Source organism: Gobio gobio (assembly GCF_949357685.1).
Source record: "Gobio gobio genome assembly, chromosome: 14".
In the NCBI taxonomy this organism is placed as follows: Eukaryota; Metazoa; Chordata; class Actinopteri; order Cypriniformes; family Gobionidae; genus Gobio; species Gobio gobio.
This window is the reverse complement of record NC_137107.1, coordinates 33,925,969-33,946,185: the sequence shown is the minus strand read 5'-3', so window position 1 is coordinate 33,946,185 and position 20,217 is coordinate 33,925,969. Positions and strand designations below refer to the sequence as shown.

General features: G+C 37.2%; 1 protein-coding gene across 1 annotated transcript in view; it reads left to right on the top strand.

Annotated features, from left to right (window-relative positions):
• fam169ab (family with sequence similarity 169 member Ab) overlaps positions 1-20,217 on the top strand; it is a 37,141-nt gene that overhangs the window by 11,568 nt on the left and 5,356 nt on the right. The window contains exons 2-12 of the mRNA XM_079834435.1: positions 4,065-4,201; positions 5,603-5,702; positions 5,811-5,896; positions 7,541-7,712; positions 10,870-11,049; positions 11,607-11,729; positions 11,966-12,060; positions 15,266-15,308; positions 15,409-15,526; positions 18,051-18,207; positions 18,332-18,496. Of these exons, the coding sequence (XP_079690561.1) occupies positions 4,067-4,201; positions 5,603-5,702; positions 5,811-5,896; positions 7,541-7,712; positions 10,870-11,049; positions 11,607-11,729; positions 11,966-12,060; positions 15,266-15,308; positions 15,409-15,526; positions 18,051-18,207; positions 18,332-18,496 (1,374 nt within the window). The 5' untranslated portion in view covers positions 4,065-4,066. The remainder of the gene's footprint in view (positions 1-4,064; positions 4,202-5,602; positions 5,703-5,810; positions 5,897-7,540; positions 7,713-10,869; positions 11,050-11,606; positions 11,730-11,965; positions 12,061-15,265; positions 15,309-15,408; positions 15,527-18,050; positions 18,208-18,331; positions 18,497-20,217) is intronic.

The following is a 20,217-nucleotide window of genomic DNA, read 5'->3' as shown; positions in this document are numbered from 1 at the left end:
GACGCGCACACGAAGCCTAAAATATAAAGTGCAAGTCGGTCCATTTCGCAGCACACACACATAAACCGCCTTGAAGTTGGAAACAGCGTCTCTTGCGCGGATTATTGTGCATTTAATAGCTCTTTATTATCAAACACATCCAGCAGTTTAGCAACAGTAGAGACTGCAGTTTACAACTATCACTGAATCTGACGTTTACTTTAGGTTTAGGGAGAAATGACGGCGCAGCTGTGAAGGGAAGGATGAGCTCGACGAACACGGCTATAGGAATAGTTTTACCTCATACCATCTTTTTATAATTCTTGGAAGCCAAAATCGAAAATAAAATTAGATTAATATCACAGCACATCCCTAAAGTTTAAGCAGACTAAACTTTTGTGTAGTTCTCTTGGCCATCGTCACTCATTAAAGCTGACTTGTGGTGTTGTTCGCTGTAGCTCACGTGAGAGAGCGAGAGCTCGCTTTCTCTCTCTTCTGGACTGCGAATGGCAAAAATGCATCACGGACAAATGGTTTAATATTATCTCATATAGAAACGGCTGGCAAAGATAGAATTTGCCAGACATAACGTCTATCAATTATAATTAGTAAGTGTATTTTCTTAATTTCTCCAGTACCGACAGCAGGCAAATTTACTAGTCGCACATGTGCGACTGGATGTAAAATTCAGTCGCACACTCTCAAATTTTAGTCGCAAAATGCGACCATTTAGTCGCACTCTGGAGCCCTGTAATATATATTTTGAATGAAAATTAAAAGATACAGAGTGGTGTTTTATGACATATTTCTCCTGGAGCGCCTTGAACGCGTGTCTTTTTTGCTTCAAACGCTCGATTTATACGCGCGTCCAATCCGCTGTGGACGCATGTGCAAATGGATTCAAAATGTTCAAGCGTCCAACTAGACGCGGTAGACATCTTTGATGCTCTATTCGCGTTTGGTGTGAATAATGCTCCATTTCCAAACAGTTAAAATTACATTAAAAAAAGATATGTTTGCATTTACTATCTGAATTTTCAAAATTGATCAGGTGAATGCACGAAATAAACAGCTTATTGTACATGTAAGCTAATCGCCCTTCTGCGCTGCTGCATTGTAACATGCACACACATACAGACAGCGTGCACACACAAACGTTCAATAGCGCAGAAATGTATTATCAACACTGTTCTGTGATTTATCAATAAAATAGCTTAGAAACCGAAAAGCTCTAGCATATATTTCGTAGTAACTAAAACCCACAGCTTCACTATTAGTAGAGAGATGCTGCCAGGTGGAATTAATTCACATGCAATCACACTTTCACTAATTCATATAAATGTAATCCTTACTGTGCTATCTGTATCTGATTTAGAACAAGTAGAAATCTGTGAGAAATATAACTACCCAAAGACAAAAGATAAACTGATAAACATAAGATGTTATGTATGGAGCAGGCAGCGCTGTGTCGTGCCATAGCTGTGCACAAGGCAACCCGCATTCGAGGTTCAGGCTTATTTGTTCATTAATGATGTAATCAAAGACTAGTCGACGTCGACTTGACTTTCATCATGTAAATGTTGACTTTAAAAAAAGCTGAACAATAGGAAGAAATGACTACCAACTTCCGTTTCATGCCGAATTTACCAATTTTTGTGCATTCTCTCTTGCTATGATCCTTGATTTATTTGCATAAATATAAGTTGGTTTCCCTGATAGTTTGCAGGCTGTCCTGAGCCTCAGGTCCTGCGTTGCGCCCCTCTGGCACATGTAAAGAGATCATGCATTCCACTGGAAGAATGCCGGATGTGATGGGGGTGCTTTGGTGCCTGGTTGGGTTTTTGTGGCTCAAGGCTGTTGCGTACGACCGTGTGCGAGTGCTTGTAAGGATAGATGTAATATTGATTTCTTGTGTGTGCTGTGCCCTTGAAAGTCACAGCTGTAGAATCTCGAACATTGTAACGAGAAAAATATTGTCATAATTTCTATGGCAAGTAACCATTAAAGGATTAATTCACTTTAAAATGAACATTTCCTTATTTTTTTCTCGCCCCCATCTCATCCAAGATGTTCGTGTTTTTCTTTCTTCAGTCGAAAAGAAATTAAGTTTTTGAGGAAAACATTTCAGGATTTTTCTTTACATAATGGACTTCAATGGCAACCAAAATGTTGACATTGAAGTCCATTTTGTAAAGAAAACTCCTGAAATGTTTTCCTCAACAAAAAAAACCTTAATTTCTTTTCCACTGAAGAAAGAAAGACATGAAAATGTTGGATGGAATAGGGGTGAGTAAAAAATTTTTTTTTTCTTTTTTTGTAAGCATAACTGAAGCTTGCCTCGGTATGTGTGTGTATGAGCAGGCACTGTGTGTGTGTGTGTGTGTGTGTGTGTGTGCGCTTCTGTTCGGTCTGATTGTCAGTGTGACACAGATAGTTGTTGATAGGGGATTCATTCAGGCCAGCTGAGGATGGACTGCAGCCAACTGTGTTGTTCAGGATAGTCTCTGCACTGTTGGAACAGAGACTTTGTTTATAAATGTGTTTTGTCTCCGCTTTGTTTGGATAAAATGTGTTTGTGTATGTTTTTGTGTTTTGTTTTGATTTTTTAAACATAGATCAAGCCTAACATTATGACCACTGACACTTATCTCTTCATCACAGCACCTGTTAGTGGGTGGGATATATTAGGCAGCAAGTGAACATTTTGTCCTTAAAGTTGATGTGTTGTAAGCAGGGCAAGTGTAAGGATTTGAGCGAGTTTGACAAGGGCCAAATTGTGATGGCTAGACGACTGGGTCAGAGCATCCCCAAAACTGCAGCTCTTGTGGGGTGTTCCCGGTCTGCAGTGGTCAGTATCTATCAAACGTTGTCCAAGGAAGGACCGGTGACAGGGTCATGGGCGGCCAAGGCTCATTGATGCACGTGGAGAGCGAAGGCTGGCCCATGTGGGCCAAACCGACGAGCTACTGTAGCTCAAATTGCTCAAGAAGTTAATGCTGGTTCTGATAGAAAAGTGTCAAAATACACACCGTGCATCGCAGTTTGTTGTGTATGGAGCCGCATAGCCACAGACCAGTCAGGGTGCCCATGCTGACCCGTCCACCACCAAAAGCACCAACAGTGGACACGTGAGCATCATAACTGGACCATGGAGCAATGGTGGCCTCTTTCAGCAGGACAAGCCACAAAGAAAAAATGGTTCAGGAATGGTTTGAGGAGCACAAAAATGAGTTTGAGGTGTTGACTTGTCCTCCAAATTCCCCAGATCTCAATCCAATCGAGCTTCTGTGGGATGTGCTGAACAAACAAGTCTGATCCATGGAGGCCCCACCTCGCAACTTACAGGACTTAAAGGATCTGCCGCTTACATCTTGGTGCCAGATACCACAGCACGCCTTCAGGGGTCTAGTGGAGTCCATGCCTCGGGTCAGGGCTGTTTTGGCAGCAAAAGGGGGACCAACACAATATTAGGATCATAATGTTATGGCTGATCGGCTGTATAGTTGAAATAGTATATACAGGGAATTTTGAGTTAGTGTGGAAGAGTCAAGTTTAAAGGAAGCGAAACCTTGACTTTAGTATCCAAATAGTAGAGATGTAGAGTGTAGACCACACATACAAACATCCCTTATGACAAGTGATTTATTCTGTACTCAATCTGATTATGTGAGATTAACATTTTATGTTTAGTCCATTGTCATGCTTACTTACACTTAACAAAGCTCAGTGTTGACCGCAGAATTTCTGACCGACAGAATAGTGATTGCAATATGCAGTTCCCCATCAACCTGTCTGGCTTCCATTTGAATCAATCCTACATTGTCTCATACAAACCCCTTTCTATTCATATCTAATGGCAACTCCTCTATGGCTATTTGCAAAAAGCCCTAATATTTCTGTGCAGTATATATATATATATATTTGTGTTTTTGCCCATCAGTATGTTCCTTTGCATGTAGGTAGAAAGCATTTGACAGAAATTAGTATTTAATGAATTCTGATCAAATTTAATATATAGTAATGAATAAAACTGTTGAATGACAGAGTGCTGAAGTTGTCATTTTCATGACCTCTGACCCCTGCAGGGATGGAGTTCCCTGTAGATGTGTTGGTGTCTGGGAGACATGAGGACTTGGAAAGTTCGGCCCAGAGCTACATGAACAAACTGCTTTACAGCAACCCAGATAACACACAATACCTTACCCTGCCCAACAACAGAAAGGTAACGCACACCACAAATAACACTAAATATTAACCTTTTTTTGCACAAAGCTATATCCAATTTTACAAGTTTGTTGCCTTGGCAATATAACACCTAAAACCCTAAAGCGACCATAATGAGAGCAACTTTACAGCTCAAATAATACACAGGTTTTGTACTGAAGAATTAAAGGGATAGTTGACCCAAAAATTAAAATTCTGTCATTTACTCACCCTCAAGTTGTTCCAAACCCGTAAGACTTTTGTTCATCTTTGGAACACAAATGAAGATATTTTTAATGAAATCTGAGATATTTCAGTCTACGCAACCACCATTTTGACGCTTCAAAAAGTTCATAAAGAGCTGGTAAAACTAATCCAAATGTATTGACTATTGAGTGGTTTAGTCCACATTTTCTGAAGAGCCGAACCTGCTTGGCGCACCTTACGGGTTTGGAATGATATGAGGGTGAGTAAATGATGGCAGAATTTTTATTGAGTGAAATATCCCTTTAATGTTAGGGCTGCACAATAATGGTTAAATGGATAATCACAATTATCAATATGATTAATGTTCAGATATTCAAGAGACAGTTAACACACACACACACCCACACACATTTATTTATTATATAATTATCAAAAGGGACAAAGTAATTAAGGCCATTTCATGTTTCGCTTCACCTAATAAGCCAGTAGGTGGCGCATGGACTTTATTTAACCCTTCATTAAACGGAAAATCTATACAAAAATGGTTGTGCCTAATAATTTTTCCAATAATTACAAATCTTACATTTTTATTTTCTATTGTAGCAGAGAGATTGCATAAGTGCATTTAATCAACAACCATCGTAAGAAATATGGTTAGGATTTGTGTTTGAATTCATTACAGTTTGTCACAGAGAAGGTTCGCTCGCAGATCTAGCAGTAGAAAATCGCAGACGCGGCCTCGTGAAGGAACACAGACTGGCTGTATGACACATTCATTCGAGCAGAATTTCTCAATAGACATGGCTAAACTTTAGTTTTTTTATGGTTTGTCGCCGTTGTCAGATCATCAGCATTTTTTTGCAGCCCAGAGAGAGCGTGTGTGCATGGTTGCCAGGTTAAAAAGATAATAAACACTGGAGAAAAAAAAAGTATCCTTTTAAGAGAAAAGCTCAGTTTGAGGGATTTATGCTCTTGACATCTGGCAATCCCAAGCAGGAAAAAAAGTGGAGGCTCGTTACCAATGCAAGATAACGGAAATGTCAAATTTTCGAAACGTTTTCGCGACAAAAATGAAAAATATGATAACAGCAGATATTGTTATCATCACAATTAAAATACAATGCATTGGCAGCCCTAATTAATGTAAGTGTTTTTTTTTAAATCACTAAATGGGGAATTTGCTTCAAGAATCCTCTGCTTCTGGGTCTTTTAGATCCGAATCAGTCCAGCCAACGTCGGGTTTGTTCCTCTTTATGGAACCAACCTCAAACACAAAGTCCTGGCTCTGTTTGCTCCTGAGGACCAGTTCACAGGTAGCCCACTTTCTTGCCCCTTTTACCTATGATTATGATAGGCATCATAGACTCTTATTTTTCTTTATTCCTCTTCTCTTCTCTTCCCTTATCTTATTTTTATCTTAGCTATGGCATTGTACTTGGCTGATCAGTGGTACACAGTGGAAGATATTCTCAGAACGACAAATCCTGCAAGAGAAGGCCTTGTGAAGGTAATCTTTCTTTTTTTTTTTAATGGTTTGGGTTTTTAATGAAATTATTCAGACATACTTTGAACAGTGTCTATTTAGAATGTTGCTTCTTTGCCATGGCATTTTCTTTGAGGCCTTGTTAAGGACTTACAAATGTTTTCAAGCACTCCTGATGATCTTGTGGGTTTTTTTATGTATATAAAATGTATTTTGGTATGTGTGTGAATGTTTAATTATAGAGTGAGAGAAAAGGAAACAATTGGGAGTGTTTGAGGAGTGAAATGTAGCGGTTTGGCCAAACAAATAATTGCAAACACGCAGTAGTTTGTGGCTGAACAGTGAGCTTTTGTCTCAGACTCTATGCTTTGCATACATGGGCTTGCTTTCATAATTCCTTAAAACAAGGTCCTAAAATAGTTATGTAAATATACACATTGGCACTTTCTCTCGCTCGCTCAAAAATACAAAATGCACTCATCTTCTTTGGGCTTGTATTTGTTCATTCCACTGTGCCATGCAGCATAACACATTCCATGTGTTGTAATATCCTGTGAGACAGACCGGATCCTCTGCAGGAATGCCTTCTAATAACTTGACGTTGAATACCTGTTGTTTAAAGTCGGCTATTTTGAACAATTCACCCGTGCAAATGTTTCATTTTAGTTTTGACTTGTCATTTGTAATCAAAATGTCATAATCTATCATTAAAACGACAGACTTCTCCAATCTTTAGTCCCCTTAAAGGCTTAGTTCACCCAAAAATGAAAATTACCCCATGATTTACTCACCCTCAAGTCATCCTAGGTGTATATGACATTCTTCTTTCAGACGAATACAATCAGTTATATTAAAACATTTCCTGGCTAATCCAAGTTTTATAATGGCAGTGAATGGCAGCCCAAAATTTGAAGCCCAAAAAAGTGAATCCATCATAAACATACTCCACACGGTTTCGGGGGGTTAATAAAGGCCTTTTGAAGCAAAGCGATGCGTTTGTGTAAGTAAAAGTACCCATATTTAACACATTATAAAGTACAATGTCTTTCTTCTGGCCTTCTGCTAGACTAGACTGCCTTCCGTATTCAACTTACTAAAAAAAAAGCGCAATTCGCGCCACGTTGACATTGGTAAACAGTTTGAACTGCGAAAGGTGTTAGACTAGTTTTTTTGTCTGGCGGAAACTAGAAATTTTACTTTATAAAGTTTTAAATATGGATATTTTTCTTCCACAAACCCATCGATTCACTTCAGAAGGACTTTATTAACCCCCCAGAGCTGTGTGTATTACTTTTATAATGGATGGATGCACTTTTTTTAATGGATGGATGCACTTTTTTGGCCTTCAAATTTGCCATTCGCTGCCATTATAAAGCTTGGATTAGCCTTTTTAAATATAACTCTGATTGTATTTGTCTGAAAGATGAATGTCATATACACCTAGGATGGCTTGAGGGTGAGTAAATTGTGGGATAATTTTCATCTTTGGGAGAACTATCCCTTTAAACCCCTTTCTTACATTTTGTTTTTCGATAATGTTTCACACAGATGTACACCTCACAATACAGAAGAAAAGATCTGTCACTGCTTCTGTTACATTGTGACTTTAAGGCCCGAAAAGCCACGAGCAAACCTAATGTTCTGTTGTGCATAATTGTATTGGGACAGGTAAGGTCTGTGGGCGAGAGGATAGTCTTATATGTGCTGAACCGCATCATTTACCGGACGGTGGAAATGAGTTCTAACGAGGTGCCATTCCTGTGCCACGGGGAAGACGTCTTTGCCAAAATCCTCTGGAAGAATGGAGAGGCGGTGGGCTTCTACTCTGTCAAATCTAAAGGTCGGTCCTTCTCCCAGAAGAGTCTGGCAGTGCGGTAGACGCATTGCCCATTCTGCTCTCTGTGTAAGTTTACATAATAAGTAATCTACAGTGTCTTCATTAAAGGATGAGTCCGGTATAAAACCAGGTTTTGCCTAGCTTGTAAGAAGGCAAGCTTGTAAGCTTCTGTAGTGTTGCCTAGTAAAGATTTGGGCTTGTACAGAAAGAATGTAGATTCAAAGACTGCAAAAAAAATCCACATATTATAATTACTATTATTATTATTATTCTGAGAAACCTATTCCAAGCCAATTTCTGCCACACAAGATAAAAAAAAATCTTGCTTTGATAAATCATAATTATGACATAGTCAAAATGTATGAGACAAAAAGTGAATTATGAGAAGGCAAACACATCAACGTTGTAAAAACGTTTTTTTTTCACGTTGTGAAAAGGTTGTGATAACGTTTTTATCCTACGTATTTAATACGTCAGATATCTGGGTTTTTTCATGTTATAAATAGTGATCGACCGATATTGATTTTTTTTTAGAACTAGAACTAGAATTAGATGTTACATAAATGCCTGAAATCTAGCTAGCTTATTCAGGATTTGACAGATTATTTTACATGCCTCTGTGAGCTCGTCTCTCTTAGAGACAAGCTCACCGAGCCACGTAAAATCATCTGTCAAGTCCTGTCCAAATACAGATGCAACTTTGCATGAATTAAATAATCTGTCAAATCCTGAATAAACTAGCTAGATTTCAGGCATTTATGTAACATCTAATTTGTATATTAATGACTTATGTTAAATATAGTTGACTAATTACGAGACAACGTGCACAACGTTGTCTCGTCTCGCCTCGCCTCAGATGCGCTGTCTTGGTGATCCTGTGCGCAATTCTCAAAACGCCCACAAGATGCCGCTATTTATCGGTAAATCCGATATTACAAAACCGATATCCGATTATGGTAAAATGCTTAAATATCGGGGAAATATCGGTAAATCGATATATCGGTCGATCACTAGTTATAAATACGTTTTTTTTCTCAACGTTGCAGAAACATATCTATAACGTTTTTAATCACGTCTCCTTGCAACGTTGCAGTAACGTATTTATCACGTTACTAGGCCTACGTCTCCTTTCAACGTTGCAGAAACGTACTTACAACGTCCAAACTGTTCTTCACTTCACACATGCTGTCATCAAAATGTTTTTTTTTTACTGTTATCATGGAAAAATTACTTTAATATAAAACAATATTATAACTACAGTAAGAGAAATAGATTAAGTGGTATTTATAGATCTCTTTATAATTTGTCATAGGCTAGTCACAGGTTACAATATTTCTGTAAATCTGAATATTCAGCTCATTACTAACACTTTTTACATTTCACCTTACCTTTAGGGCTAACCTCTGGTTGTTGCCCATTTTATAAAACTACATTAACATATGTAGTACTAATAATTTATACTACACATAAATTTAGTCACTATTTATTCACACAAAATAAAAAGAAATATGAAAGAGGTCGTTCACAAAAAAGAAAAATCTGTCATTTACTCATCCTTGCGTTATTCCAATCTAAACCTGTATGACTTTCTTTCCTCTGTTGAACAAAGGGAGGTGTTAATGTTAACCTTAGTCAGGAGATAAGCATAATGTTCCTTATTCACCATTCACTTTTTTGAACCAAAGAAAGTGAATGGTGAATAAGGTCAGAAACATCAACTTTAAGGTCTAACAAAGTCATACAAGTTTGGAACAACAACAAAAGAAGTGTTAAATGATAACACCTTTGTCATTGTTTGTGTAGAGAACTTTCAAGGACCTTGAGATTTTTTTTCAAAGACTACAATTAGCGCTCTCATTAATAATAATAGAAAATTCTAAACAGATAAATAAAAATACGTCAATAAAACAAAATGGTACAAATAAAATAAAGTTCTTGACTGGCAACGCTACGATTCAGCTCGCGTGAGCTCCGTGCGTCTGCCAAACTGTTTCGAACAGAGTAATAATCAATGCGACAGACTCCAGGTGGAGCATTGAGGGAAAGCTCTCAAATAAGAATGGTCGAAATAAAGCAACATTACTGACCTCTTCAGGGCTTCAAATGCAGGTCCGTTTCACCTGTAAAAGGCTACTGTGGTTTTGTCTTCTTTAACGTAGCTAAGTATTAAACTGCAAACAAATGTTAGCAGTAGCACTTCATTACTATCGTCATTCAAAAAACGGTATGCTAAATTACATCATTATTATCTATTGTGAAGTTACAGTAGTAATAAAGCAGACAGATATTCACATCGATTTATACGTTTGGAGGGAGCTGGGGTAGACAACAACACAAAAAAATATTAGTAATAATGCAATAACATGTTCAGTTTTATGATTTTTCTATAAATATACTGTCATGATGTATTTATTATTGTTCTAATTGTTCTAATTTTGACATTTTAATATATTTGCATGAATTGGATATTTTAGACATTTTAAGATAAAACACCAGTACATTGTCCTAATGTGATACTTTTGAATTTACCTAAAATAAATTTAGATTCTGTGCAAACAAATTAGAATGTTTTTTTTTTTTGTAATTTTTTTTGCAACAACGTTGAGACAGTTCTGTTCATAACTGTAGACCTGCTGAAGGAGAAATGACAGGTTCAAGAAGAGAAGCAAAAAAGTAAACACACACAAGGTAGAGAGTCGAGACAGAGACATATCAGGGAAAATAAAGATAAATGAAAAGGGAAGTGAAGGAGCAGTTCAATAGAGAACCTTTAATTAATTTGATTTAAACCTTTTTTTAATGTGATGACCATACAAAAATATGGTTGTCCATGGTTCCAAAATTTGTTTTGGTGGCCTTGATGTCCTGGATGGGTGTGACATTTCCGGACCTGAAATTTTGTCCCAGTCCTGCCCCAGTTGTGACTGTCATAATTTAGATATGTCCGTTATGTTTGCCATAAGTTATGCCTTTTAATTTTCATCTGATAATTATGATTTTTACGTCATAAATCTGTATTTTTTTAAAACTTTTTTTGTCCTAATTGTGACTTACCAAAGCAAGATTTTTTTTCTCTTATGTGTAGATGGAAACCATTGTAACATGCAGTGGTTTTGCTCCAGACATTTCTTCCATCTGCTGTGTTCATTCTCACCTACAGGTAGCTTGTGTAATAGCTTTGTGAGCCAGTGCTACCTACTTCCAGTCATGGACTCTATATTTGTGCGGAAGGATCACCGTGGTCAAAGTCATGGCTTGCAGATGTTGGAGGACTTTGTGGACTCTTTTAAAGATGATGAACTAGGCTTGAAATACCCTTTAACTTTGGTAATGCAAAAGGGTAAGATATCTGCTTCACTTGTTTGTAGTTTTATATGCCTCTTTACTAATTTGTAGCCTTATGCTTTACAAGAAAGGGAAAAAAAGATTTGAATGAGGTTCACAGTGTTGAACTTTATTAACCAAATGTCTCCACGGTGTTATTGTTTTGAGCACCTATTTTGATACTTGCTCAAAGCTATGTTGATTGTATTTTCCACAAAAATACTAAGCAGAACAAATGTTTTCATTGGTAATAATAAGAAAATCAGCATATTAGAATGATTTCTGAAGGATTATGTGACACTGAAGACTGAAGTAATAATTATTAATATTTTTAATTATAATATTTTACAATATTACTGTTTTTACTGTATTTTTGCAGCCTTGGTGCGCATAAGAAACTCCTTTCAAAAACTTTTTAAAAATCTTATAGACCCTATGTATTGTGTTTTAAATGTGTATATTTCATTATTTACTTATACTATATAATTATAGTAAAAATAAAAAAGTAAAAAGTCTATAATATATTTACTAAGTGTATAAAAAGAGTAAGTAAAAAAATATGATGTGCTCCAGTATGCAGACAGTACCTGAGCAAGTACCCAGCCGATGTGGACCTGCTGTGGGAGGTGGAAGGAGTTGGAGGACCCTACCAGAAAGTGAAAGTGACAAACAAACTGGCCTCCATGACACTACAATGTAAGCTTTTGCACTGCTCTGCCTGTGTCGTATCTGTCACTGATCCGCTCATATTACCTTCGAAACTCCTTCTAACATGCTAGAATGTGTAGTTCAAGTTTTTTTTCTAAAAATGGCAGCCTTTATAAGTATATCTCATTTCTCATAGCAAATTACATCACACTATCAGCTCAATTTCAACAGCAATGGTGGATTTATAGATATTAGGTTTATTGTTTGTGTCTGTCTCCATACAGGCAACAATAGCTCATGGGCAGCAGAGGAAGGCAAAAACGGAGAGGTTTCAGTTAATGAGGTGGAGATGACCGAGGAGAGCTGCCTGGATATCACAGTAAATTTTGTCTTTATAATCTATAGGTTTTTCTTGTTTTTTTAGCTTTATTATTTTAGTAACAAGGCTAAAGACAACTTCTCGGAGAAGGTTTTAGCATGCTGACACTTACTGTACCTCTCAGAGAATTTCTATCTCTAAATTTATCCCTTTATTTATATATATATATATATATATATATATATATATATATATATATATATATATATATTAGTGCTGTCAAACGATTAAAATATTTAATCACGATTAATCGCATTAATGTCATAGTTAACTCACAATTAATCACAATTAATCGCACATTTTTATTTATTCTAAATGTCCCTTGATTTCTTTTTGTCCCATTATTTTTTCTTATTTTAATGCTCTTATCAACATAGAAAAGTGGATCGGCTTGCTTTGTTCAAATGTTTGTTTTATTGAAAACAACATTGGCATACTTTAGTGTTCGATTTCACACCAACATTCTCACTTGGAGCAAATAATCGCTCACACAATGTAACACTGCCCATCAATAAAAGGGTGAAACAAATACTTTGTTGCACAAACAGCCCCTTCAACAGCCCTTTCTAAGGGATCAAAACAGGGTGATACAAAATAAAATTACAAAGTGCACATGCAAGGTAAACTAGGACTCCGCCTATAGTGCAGTTAAACCAGGGGTCGCCAACTAGCGGACTCCGGTCCGAATCCGGACCGCGAAGCCTTTTGACGTAATGAAACAGTTAACGTTGCAATGCTCAGTTACTACGTTCAGACCCAGACGCGCGGTCAAGCATGCAGTGAAGAAGAGACTGATGGTGGGTTCACACCGGACGCGAATGACGCGACATGCACGCCGCTTAATCCGCGCCGCAGAATGTCTATTTGCGTCTTTGCATTGACTTAAATCACTCGCGCAAAACGCTTCATTCGCGTCTGGTGTGAACGCACCATCAGAGCAGAAAGCAGCGCTCAAGACAAGCACTTTTAGTTGAAGACCCCTGAGTTAAACCATGGCCTAAATACGTTTCTCATTTCGGCGTCTCACGCTTGCCATCCACGTCTAATCTTTTAATGGCCCAAACGAGTGCGGGCAGCCGCAGCGTGCCTGATGTTTTGTTTCCGGTCTAGCTACATCCGGAGTGGTGTTGTAGTTTTTCTAACGTTACTAGTTGTTGCAACAGCATGTGAAAAAACTACAAAGTTTGTTAGACCAAAAAGAACGTTAATCTCGCGATAAAAAAATTGACGCCTTTAAAATAGGTTTGCGTTAACGTCGTTAATAACGCGTTTAACTGACAGCACTAATATATATATATATATATATATATATATATATATATATATATATAATATATATATATATATATATAATGTGTGAATGAACACATTTTCACTGACCAACTATAGTGTATTTTGTAAATATAAACACATTTTAATGGCTGCAACACGCTCCAAAAAAGTTGGGACAGTGGCACAGCACTTTTCCTTTAAATTACACTCTTTAAATGTTTGGGAACTGAGGATATTAAATGTTGAAGTTTTGCAAGTGGAATTTCTGCCCAATATCGTCTGATACAAGACAGCTGCTCAACAGTCTGTCGTCATCGTTGAGTCTCCTTTTCATGATGGGCCATACATTATCAAGAAGAGACAGATCTGGACTGCAGTCAGTCAAGCACATCCTTCTAGAGTGTAGAGGTGTCTAGAGTCTAGAAACCACTCTTTTTTTAGCATGTGCAGAATGAGGCCTGGCATTGTCTTGCTTCCCAGGAAAGATGTCATCTTGATGGCAGTATATGTATGCCGTTTGCACTGATGCACCCCCATACTATGACAGATGTTTGCTTTTGCACCTGTCACTAATGAAAGTCTGGATGGCCTCTTTCGTCTTTGGGAATGAGAACTTGGTCCGTTTTTCCCCAAAACAAGCTGAAACGTGGATTCATCTGACCACAGCACAGATTTCCACTGTGTTTTGGACAATCTGAGATGAGCTTGGACCAAGCGGCAACCTCTCGCAGTTTCTCTTGGAGCCAATACGGAAGTGACATATACTGCAATTCATTGACTGGCTGCTAGGGACAGGCTCCAGAAGGGAGCAGAATCTCATTGAGCCCCATGTTAAAATGCCCAACTTTACAGCAGATTAAAACATGTTTACAGCCTGGTACAAATTGTGTTTTTTTTTGGTCTATACGGCTAATTTTGCCCTTCATGACAACTGTGAGGGGGGGTGAATGTTTTTATAACTCATTCGTTTACATTATATAAATGCCTAATTATATGCGTGGCCACTTTGAGTGACAGATGGATAGCCATTTTTCTGCTGTCTGTTAGTCATCGCGACACTTCAGCTCCGCCCACGTCCCGCCTTTTTGCCCAATTTCTGTTATCCGGGAGTGATTCACTGCCAAGATGGCAACGGCCATCTCGTCCATACTTTGCGCTTCAAAACTGCTCATCAGAATACTATGGGTGACGTCACGGACACTACATCCATATTTTTTTACAGTCAATGGCTTGGACCCAGAGAACTCTGCGCCATCTCTACATTGAACAGATGTGTAGCTTTATCCCCGCGTAACAGAGATTCTAGTTGCATTTCTTGATGCAGAGGCAGACTGTGTTAAATGACAATGGTTTTCCAAAGTACTCCCGAGCCCATGTGGCTATATTTAACACAGTAGCATGATGGTTTCTCATGCAATGCCAGCTGAGGGCTCAAAGGTCACGCATATTCAACGGAGGTCTCCTGTCTTGCCCTACATGGACTGGATTTCCCTGGATATTTTCACAATAGTATGTATGGTAGATGGTGAAAGACTTTGCTGTCTTGCATTGAGAAATTTGATTTTTGAATTTGTTTGACAAATCTCTTATGAAATTTGGCCATGATCTATCTTTGCTTGCAATGGCCGAGTCTTTGGTGGATGCTCCTTATATACTCAAACACGATACCCTCACCTATTACTAATGCACCTTCTTATTGTGGACTGTTTCAACAACAGTTTAATTTTGATATTCTATAGTCTATATTTGTTTATATTTACAAAATGCAATTAATTTGGTCAGTGAAAACATTGGAAATCTTTGTACTTTTGTCAGTTAAATAAAGGTTAAAGAGAATTAACAAATCACAAATTATTTTATTATATTTGACAAAAAGTCCCAACTTTGGGGTTGTTGTTAACCCTTAACTGATAATTTTATTTTGTTTTTACAGGAGGATGTGGTGGTTGTCAACAAACATCTTAAAGTAGCAGAAGGTTTGAATTGTTAAATTTTTTTGTTCTAAAAACACCCTGCCAAATTCAGGCAGTTTAAGTGGGTGTTAAAACCCTTTTTTCTTTCATCCTCTCGCTGTAGAAAAGACTGACTTGCCCATTTCCACACGTACGCGGAGCAGTGAACACAGACAAAAGAAAAGGCCAAGGGAAGAACCAGAAGATGATGCCATGCAGAACCAACCTGAAAAAATGAACAGGTCTCTAAAACCACTCACATACAACACCTCATTGACCGATTGCTTTTAGAGGTTATGCTTAAGATTGCAGTAATGGGGATTTACTCGTGTGCCAGTCAGATAAAATGCATAATATTACAATGCAACAAATGGGCTTTTAAAATGACCCTCTTACATGAGTATAATAGTAAATTGTTGATATTAAATAAGAAAGGATAAAATATGGTATAAGTAAAGCGTATTTAATGTGAAAAAAATTCCTCTAGACATGCTATGGAGTGACCCAAACCACATAAACACTTTACATTAAAGGGTTAGTTCACCCAAAAATGAAAATTCTGTCATTAATTACTCACCCTCATGTCGTTCGACACCCGTAAGACCTCCGTTCATCTTCGGAACACAAATGAAGATATTTTTGTTGAAAGCTGATGGCTGAGAAAGGCTTCAGATAGGCCTCCATTGGCATTCAGTACATTTACACTCCCAAGACGCATAAAAGGCACTAAAAACGTCGTTACAAAGTCCATCTCACCACAGTGGCTCTACAATAATTTTACGAAGCGACGACAATAGTTTTTGTGCGCAAAAAAACAATCAAAATAACGACTTTATTCAACCTCTTCTTGTCTTCCGTGTGTGCCTCCACGACGCATGCGCGAGAATATGACGTAGCGCCGGTGTTCGGGAATCCATGAAATACACACTTAAGCCCCATTTTGAGAACTACGCCGAGACCTAAAGCACGATCAATGTAGAATCCAACAGCTTAGATACTCGCGTCTTCCTCTGCTTGTAAACAAATCGCTTCTGGGTCATGTGTCCGAACGCCAGATCTGCGTCATATTCTCGCGCATGCGTCGTGGAGGCACACACGGAAGACAAGAACAAGTTGGATAAAGGCGTTATTTTGATTTATTTTTTTTGCGCACAAAAACTTGTCATCGCATCGTAAAATTATTGTAGAGCCACTGTGGTGAGATGGACTTCGTAACGACGTTTTTAGTGCCTTTTATGGGTCTTTGGAGTGTAAATGTACTGAATGCCAATGGAGGCCTATCTGAAGCCTTTCTCAGCCATCAGCTTTCAACAAAAATATCTTTATTTGTGTTCCGAAGATGAACGGAGGTCTTACGGGTGTCGAACGACATGAGGGTGAGTAATTAATGACAGAATTTTCATTTTTGGGTGAACTAACCTTTTAAGGTTCAATTTGTTAACGTGAATTAATACATTAGGTTTCATGAACTAACCATTAACAATTTTTACAGCATTTATTAAGCTAGGGCAATGTTAATTTATAAATAGTAAATATATATATATATATATAATTATTAATTAGAAACTCATGTTTGTTCATAATATACTAACTACTACTGTATTATACAATTTGAAAAGTTAACGTATAGTATAATTTAATATTAAACATAGATTTATCAATTATAATAAATAGTTCATAGTTCATGATATACTACCATTCAAACTTCTGGGGTCTGTAAGATGTTTTTTACAGTCACTCATGCTCACCAAGGCTGCATTTTATTTAATCAAACATAGAGTAAAAACAGTAATACTGTGTAGTATTATACAAATTTTAAAAAGTTGTTTATTTTGCAATGTAATTTATTTCTATAATGGCAAAGCTGAGTTTATAGCATTACTAGTCTTCAGTGTCACATGATCCTTCAGAAATTGTTCTAATATGCTGATTTTCTGCTCAATATTTAATATATAAGGCACAATATATAAGATTTTTGGATTAAAATATCCAAGTACCATGTTTTACGATGCCTAATATCGATCTAGCTTAAGGCAATGTTCAACAAGTGTCTCATAGTAGCCGCCGAGCGAAAGTACAGAGAAGCATTATAATTAGGGCTGTCAAAAGATGAATCGCGATTAATCGCATCCAAAATAAAAGTTTGTGTTTACATAATATATGTGTGTGTACTCTGTTAATTATTATTTATATATAAATACACACACATTCATGTATTTATTAAAGAAATTTTGCATGTATATACTGTATATACATTTATATAATCTATAATATATATAAATATAAATGTTTTATATATAAAAATTATATTTTTTTCTTAAATATATACATGCTTGTGTGTGCATTTATATATAAATAATAATTAACAGAGTACACACACATATATTATGTAAACACAAACTTTTATTTTGGATGCGATTATTCACGATTAATCTTTTGACAGCCCTAATTATAACATAACTTTCAACACACTCAAATTATGTATCTAATATAATAAAACAGTGGCGTGTTACCCCAAATACGCATGAGCGGAAGATGATGTCTGTGGCATAATAAAAGCTCCGCGAAATCAAGGCGTCATCAAGCTATACCTCTGTTTTGAATGAGCAACCTCTAGCTGCGAAAAATTACATTGTGGCTTTAATGTTGAAAACAGTTGTGCTGCTTAATGGTTTTGTACCAAAAAAAAAAAAAAGTACAAATCAAGTAGGATTTGATTATTTTTAGTGTCTTTTCTGTCATTTAAAATCTGCAATTCGTCTTAAGATTGGATGAACCAGAAGCAGAGACGGAACCTGATGCTGTCGTACCCGAGACTAAAGAACACATGGATGGAGAAAATGGAGGAGAACAACTAGAAACCTCGGTCCAGGTGGAGGAGACTGTGGCCACAGAGGCCCCTGCAACTGACACAGAAATTCTGGTGAGGGATGGGGGCTATCTTTGTCCTCTGGTAAACACAGTTTAGTGTAATATGTAAGGACAAACAAGTTGACATATGTGCACACCCAAACCTCAGGTATTCAATTCTCTGTCTCTCTGCAAAGGTGGCAGAAGTCAATGGAGAAATAAGTGACAGCCTGGAAGCGGATAATATGAGGTCAGCAAGCACACCAGAGGATGCACAGGCCGACCAAGTGCGCCCACTAGAGCCAGAAGCTGTCATCCAAAATGGCTCTGCTGAGGAGATGGAGGTAGAGAGAGAAGCACAGGTAAACTATTTAGTTCAGTTTGAGGTCAAGGTTGTACTGTTGCATGGTTTGAGCAATCCGTATGAGTACCGTTCCAAAGTTTGGGCTTGGTAAGATGTCTCTTTTTTTTTTTTTACGGTTTAATATGTCAAATGTAATTTATTCCTGTGATGGCAAAGCTGAATGTTCAGTATCATTACTCCTTCATAAAGCAGTCTAATATGTTGATTTGCTGCTCAAGTAACATTTAATCTTATTATAAATCTTAAAAGAAAACAGTCGTGCTGGGTATTCCAGAAAGCAAGGTTAACCTACCGCCTTATATACCTTGAACTCTCGGTTGATTTACCCAAACCTTGCTTACTCGAGGTATGCTGGTTCCAAAAACGCGTCCGTGAGTAAGTTCAGACTACTCCGGAGCAGGTTATGTTCAGAGAGTGTGTTGCTATGGCTACTTGCATAACCTGAAAGTTTCCTCCATTTTTGGAACCGAAAGTTGAGGTTATCCTCTTACTTACTCTTAAACATACCTGGGTATGCCACATAACCTGCTCTCTGGAATACCCCCTGCTCAATATTTTTGCAGAAACCGTGATACATTTTTTTTTCAGGGTTCTTTGAGCATTTTTTAAAAATAGAAATCTTTTGTAATATTGTAAAAGTCTTTACTGTCGCTTTTAATCAATTTAATGCATCCTTGTTGAGAGATTTTTTTGGGCATTTTCTTCTAAACAAACCTTACTGACCTTGGACTTTTGAGCAGTAGTGTATACTATATCTAAATGTTCTTCAACCATTCACCCAACAACATATATTGGTTATTGACGGTGCTAATAAACAATTTAAAAACTGGCTAATTTTAAATAATGAACAAAGAACACTGTTAAAGGGATAGTTCACCCAAAAATGAAAATTTGCCCATGATTTACTCACCCTCAAGCCATCCTAGGCAGGGTTTTTCCTGGGTCAAAAAGGGTCTTCGGTGGTGGCTGACAGACATGGTCATCCATACACACACACACGCACAGTAAAAAAGTATCCTACCCACGTGATCTGCAAGCGCAATACTGAGAATAAATTTTGAATAAATTCAAAGAAAGTTTGTAATTTTTGCTTATCTTATTTTGAGACCTTATTTTTTACACTATTTACAGAATTTTTTTGGTATATAATCATATCAATATTAAAAAATAGCCTAATTTTCTGCCATATACAATTTCATAAAATGATCCGCTAGCTAATAACAACTTTGTTCTGGGTTCACCTCACTCCAGTCTAAACTAAATGATTTATAGGCTATTTATTTTACTACACATTGTGAACATAAATAAGCTGAAAGACTGTGGATAATTAAAACTAACTCTTACACCCACTCCTGCTAAATTGTGTAAGCACACTTGTGTTCTCATTTCAGATGTGTTCAGAGTAAATGATTAAACTGATTCGTGAGTTCAGTGTTGGACAGATCAGTTGTTCTAACCAGTCGTTAAAAATGATTCGGTTTAAAGGAGTCATTAGGTCGCGAATCGGACATTTAGCAGACGCGTTGTATGCGAATCCCGTTTGTTCGAAATATTTGCCAACACACAGAAAAACGTAATAACCGGATAGGATTTGTTCCAGTTTATTGAAAGTATGGTTTATGTCAGCTGGTCAGAGAAGAGTCAACATTTTTTGAGCGCAATTCACACCCAGCGGTATTTAAATTTCCCATGGCATGGCATTTTTTTATTATTTTATAA